This window comes from Engraulis encrasicolus, chromosome 11 (assembly GCF_034702125.1).
Source record: "Engraulis encrasicolus isolate BLACKSEA-1 chromosome 11, IST_EnEncr_1.0, whole genome shotgun sequence".
Taxonomy (NCBI): domain Eukaryota; kingdom Metazoa; phylum Chordata; class Actinopteri; order Clupeiformes; family Engraulidae; genus Engraulis; species Engraulis encrasicolus.
In genome coordinates this window covers 19,432,541-19,438,204 of record NC_085867.1, presented here as the reverse complement: position 1 = coordinate 19,438,204, position 5,664 = coordinate 19,432,541, and the positions used below count along the sequence as shown (strand labels likewise).

The 5,664-nt window shown below is 44.7% G+C and overlaps 1 protein-coding gene across 1 annotated transcript in view; it reads left to right on the top strand.

Annotated features, from left to right (window-relative positions):
- Positions 1-3,851, top strand: part of pptc7b (protein phosphatase targeting COQ7 b) — an 18,178-nt gene extending 14,327 nt beyond the window's left edge. The window contains exons 4-6 of the mRNA XM_063210145.1: positions 963-1,086; positions 2,008-2,137; positions 2,762-3,851. Coding sequence (XP_063066215.1) covers positions 963-1,086; positions 2,008-2,137; positions 2,762-2,820 — 313 coding nt within the window. The 3' untranslated portion in view covers positions 2,821-3,851. The remainder of the gene's footprint in view (positions 1-962; positions 1,087-2,007; positions 2,138-2,761) is intronic.
- Positions 3,852-5,664: the final 1,813 nt, after the last annotated feature.

Genomic DNA, 5,664 nt, shown 5'->3' with positions numbered 1-5,664 from the left:
CTGTTCCACTCTGCGACACACACTCATACACATGCATGCACAAGGACACACACACACACACACACTCACACACACACACACACGCACACAGACACACACACACACACACACACACACACACACACACACAGTCCCTCAGTTTATATTCTCTTAAATCCTACTCTGAACTTTTCAACTTTGATATCTCCAGTTAGTTCATGCACTTTAACAAGGGACATGTTTTTCCCCCTCGTTGTCTCTCATACAGTGTTATGACTTATTAACCATGATGAAGGCCAAGGATACTTCAGAATGATTTGCGGTGTCCTCATGGTGTCAGATTGTATGCTGCTTTTACTTACCGGTAGATTTTATTTTCTAAGCACACTGCTGCCACCTGTCCTTCAGCTGATGGTACTGCAGTTTGACTCTCGGACGTGTCTGTTGCACTGTGCAATGTGACATTAAATACACTCCAATCCAAATTAGAAACCAAAACAGTCATAACTCTTCCTATTAGGCATGGAAAAACAAGACTGAACTCTCAGCACCATGTTAGTAAGGGTTATGTGATAACTTATAACTTATGTGATCACACTGACACATTATTTTTAAACGAAACTCAAAACTCACCACAGGTAACAAAGCCCTTAAAGTTACATGAGAGAGTTAAAAAAAAAAAAAACTCGTGCCCACCAGAAACTTTCGCATGCGCACCTGAAACTGTAGTTTCTGGTGGGCACAAGAGTTTCTGGTGCACACGAGAAACCCTTGTTTGTTTTTTTTAGTTTTTTTTTTTAAAGGCTTAATAACCCTGGCTGTACTTTGAGTGAAACGTATATTTTCAGTTGTCAACAGAAAAAGGTGCATTACATAATAACTGTTTTAGAATTAACTTGAAAAACTAGATTGATTTGAATGAAAAAATAATATAACACACAAGGTACTAATAACAAAGCGTTTTTTTTTCTCTCTCTCTGCAGTCCGGAGGCAGCTGACAGCTCGTCTTTCGATGTTGAGCTGGGTGACATCATCTTGACGGCCACCGACGGGCTCTTCGACAACATGCCCGACTACATGATCCTGCAGGAGCTTAAGAAACTCAAGGTAAGACCCTCAGCTGAGCTGAGCTGAGCTGAGCTGAGCTGGACTGCACACTTAGAGCGCATCTTAATATGCCACCTTGCCTCCTCCACTTGCGCTTGTCTCCTCGCCCCGCCTCCTTGCCCCTCCTCCGTGGAGAAAACGATAAAGTTTCCCAGCTGTCAGCCTAGCCACAACAACTTTTGAGGGACTGTTTTTCATTCACCATCCCAATTGCAAACGAGAAAAAGACTCTACAATTGAGCTTTTGCAAGATATTGAAATATAATGCTGTTGTCAGTGATGTCATCATGACGAGAAACGAGTGGAGGAGGCAAGTGGAGGAGGCAAGGTCGCATATTAAGATGCACTCTTAGCCACACGGGGACATGCTTGTAGTGTACCTTCAATTTCGCATGCGACCAAGTGCACATACTTGCCTCAGGACAAGACACTGAAGAAGGCTTAGGGCCTCCGCACATTGGCTCTGACAGCACTGCGGAGCACTTTCGCTACCGACACAATTCTGACCCCCAAACCCAATTTCACAGGAACATAGCATGGATAGTTTATGGGCGGCTCCGGCAAAATAGAACTCGCCTCTAATGGCTTGCCGACATCCGCAAATGTCCGCGAACATCGGCGCCGGTGTGCGGGGTTGTATTGACAACAATGGAATCAAACTTTGTCGGAGCCGATGTGCGGAGGCCCTTAGTCCCGAACGTCTGCCTGTCACGCTAACCCACTAAAATAAAATACAAGAATCACACCCGGGAGTGCGGCTTTTCTACAGAATAGTTATTGTGTGAAGCCACAGAATTGTACATCCAACCTTGAAGAACCTACAAATATTAACAGAAACGTGATCGATCAAGATGTTGATAACATATTACTATTCACTAGCACGAGCTAAGCCACTTTTGTTTTTTTTAACTGTTGTTTCAGAACACCAACTTGGACAGTATCCAACAGACGGCCCGCAGCATTGCGGAGCAGGCCCACCAGCTGGCCTACGACCCCAACTACATGTCCCCCTTCGCCCAGTTCGCCTGCGACAACGGCCTGAATGTACGAGGTAAGACGGTCGGCAGCCCTGTCCCAACACACCATATCGTCGCTGTCCAGCGAAAACCACTTATCTCCACGTCTTATTGTTTTTTATGTATTGATTTATAAAACCACATTTTCAAAAAAAACAATCATTGCAACATTAAAGTTGGCTACTAAATTATTTATCATACACATATACCCATGGAGACTGACCAGTAGTACTGTCTTATATTTTATAATAAATAAAGAACGAACATAAAAAACTAAAAATAGTGGAGATAAGTGTTTTTCGCTGGACAGCGACGATATGGCATCAGTACATGGTGCCTGGCATCAATACATACAATACATGTCAAACACCTTTTGAATCAATGCATTCAAAGGGGATGTGTTTTGCATCCGATGGCGTAGACATAAACATGTCAGCACTGGTTTCTGTAGTTTTCTACCTGAAACAGGTACTTGTTTGACATCATTTTACTTAACGTACTTGCTGAAGCTGCCATAGGCACATCCTGACACTCCTATTTTGGATGGTAGCGTTTTTTGTTGTTGCTGTATGTCAATTTTCATGCATGCAGATGGATAGTTACAAATTAATTATTCATTTTTAATAATTCTTTCTTCTTTTGTGTTTGTGTGGTTGCAGGAGGAAAGCCAGACGACATCACGGTTCTCCTCTCCATAGTGGCGGAGTACACTGACTGAGACGCCTGAAGCGCCTGTGTGTGTGTACTGTACTTTATGTCATGTATGCCTGCGCGTACGTACGTTTCTGTGTGTGGCAATTCTCTGTGGTGCTGCTCCACCTCCCAAGGCTCCAAGGTCTTCCGACTGCTCCACCTCCTCCTCCACACCCCCATCTAGTGACTCTACTCCTGGGGCTTTTCTGGGCCTCTGCTGGGGGTTCCTCTTCTTGGCCGTCACCATATATCCATCCACACACCCTACCTACTGTGTGTCCTCCTTCTCTCCCTTCCCACTGCAAATACCGCTGTCACCCCTGGTCACTTCGCTGACACACACAACAAGAGGAAGAGTAGCCTATGAAAAGTGTCCGACTCGAAAGCCCTGTCTTACTCTGCACCAGACAATGCAGACACAGGGGGCGCTGCTGGACAAGACAAGGCGAGCATGCATTGGAATGTCCATCATCATAACTAATTGGAATCATCAACTCAACAACAAAGAAAAGAGGGGCACCTGTCCTCACTGTGCCTCAGCATATCTGTGAGGTGTGTTTTGTTGTGGCCAGAATGTGTTTCGAGGGAAGGATGTTCGGATGGAGGACTTTCAGACAAAGAAAAGGGCGCCAGTGTCCTCCAAGTAGGGTATGCCATTCACTGTATAGGAACAGGGAGTGTTGTTCTGCAGGGTATGTGGCCCAAGGTTTTTTTTATAGGGGTAGCTTAAATGAAGGATGTTTTTCTTCTTTATTGTGCTGACTGCACTGCCGCCACAGATTGTTCTAGAATGATCGGGGGGTCCAGTTTGATAGCGTGTGTGCTTTTTATAGTACAGTGGCAGGCGCATTCAACTGCCTGTTGGTGTCTTGTATGTTATGAATCAGTGTCTCCTCACCGCCAATATGAATCTGGAGCTCATTCCTCGAATGAGTTGTCGCTAACCAGTTAGCAACTTAGTAGGTTTCCAATGGGAAAATTGCATTGCAACCAAGTAAGGTGCTAACTTAGTTAGCAACGACGCTGTCGAGAAATACTGGGGGAGCACTCGTTACCGGTTAAAGGTGGGGTTGCAGGTTAACCATTTTAAGAAAATGTACTATTATGACATCACGTTGGGGGTTCCGCAGGCTCATAGGAGTCTATGTAGAACCTTAGAATCCTGGGGGAGTTCCCCCAACGTGATGTCATACCTGCAACCCCACCTTTAAGGAGGTCTGATAGCTTGTAGGATGTTGAATAGTATATGTGGGTTGTAACATGTAACTGATGTTAAGACTTTGGTCTGATGTGTTTTTTGGATTTGTTGCCTTTTCTGGTTAAAGGGCCGTGTCCATAGAGAGCGGGGAAGAGTATATTCTGCATTTACTGAGGTATTGGAACAGGTTACAGGTGTTAAGATATTAACTCAGCCCACTCTAGTGTCTTGTTCCCAATAAATATGTAAAAAGAAGAAGGGAGTTGTGACGGCGGGTTATAACATGGGTAAATGGCGGGTGACGGCGGGCAAAAAAATTGGGTATAGAATATGTAGTTATTCTATATCCCGAACGTCATCACCCACACCCACCCCTTAGTAAACACAGACACTAACGTGCATTTGGGGCTCATTTGTTTGGAGCAGCGGCACACTGCGCCCTGTCAAGGCTGCCTCAAGTTGCCAGCTCACGTCAAATGTCACATTTATTCTGCTTGCCTTCTCCCTCGCCTCCTCGTTTTTGATCAGGTAGACAACGCACAAGGTTGAAGATGTTTCCTAGGAGAAAGTGCTCTCAATATGACGGGAGGGTGGGTGGGTGGGTGGGTGGGTGTGTTTGTGCAAGGGTTGGGGGGGTGGCGGGCTGCAGGGAAAAAATAGAAGTTAGGTCAGGTATGAATTGAAAGTCAGAGGTTTTATTTTTATATTTTGTTTCCTTTCATAGTGTGTTCACTTACAACAAAACAAAAAAGTGGTTGATGTATGTATGTGTGTGTGTGTGTGTGTGTGTGTGTGTGTGTGTTTTTTTTCCCTTTCCTTTTCTTTTTAATTCGTCTCCACTCACGTGAATGGGGCAGCCATTGTTGTCTACCCAGACAGTGAAGCGGCACCTGCTCCGTAATGGGAGTGTATTAGAAGAGGTCTCTAAAAGTGATGTTGTTAATCCTGCTACTGTTTAGGAACTGAGGCCGTGCTGGAGGGAGACAGCCATGTGCTGCTCTTTCACGTGGTGATGAAACGTCACGCGGCTGTATGTGAATTATTTATATGGCTCATCTCGTGTGTCTGTGTGTGTGTCTGTGTGTGTGTCTGTGTGTCTGTGTGTGTGTGTGTGTGTGTGTGTGTGTGTGTGTGTGTGTGTGTGTGTGTGTGTGTGTGTGTGTGTGTGTGTGTGTGTGTGTGTATGGGTTGGAAGTGGCTTTCCCTTTAACTTTGAAGCCCTATCTACGTCTTTCAATGGGGTTGCCTCAAAAAAAGTGTTCTATATTTTTGTTTCCTGATTTGTTTTCACCATTTGGGGCTCACAGTCAGAATGTGTCCACGATTGGTCTGAGGTTCATCATTGATCATTTGAATTCCTTTTTCAGAAGCAAAGCAATATAGTCACGGTCGTAGATAAATCACATGATGTCTGTTGGGTTGTGTGTGCACGACGGATGTATTTGGATCATATCTACCATTATGTATCCAATTCAGCAACTGTTTGCGTTTCCAAGTGTATCGAGAAGCCACGTTTTTTTGGGCTGGGTTAGTGATATGAAAAAGCTTTGAAGAAATAGACGACACATCCTTACTTCACGTGCCTCAACTACAATCCTGATGATAAAAAGTGGACACTTTACTCATGTATGACAGTCGTGTTATAAAGTGGCCATCATGTCCCCCGGTCAC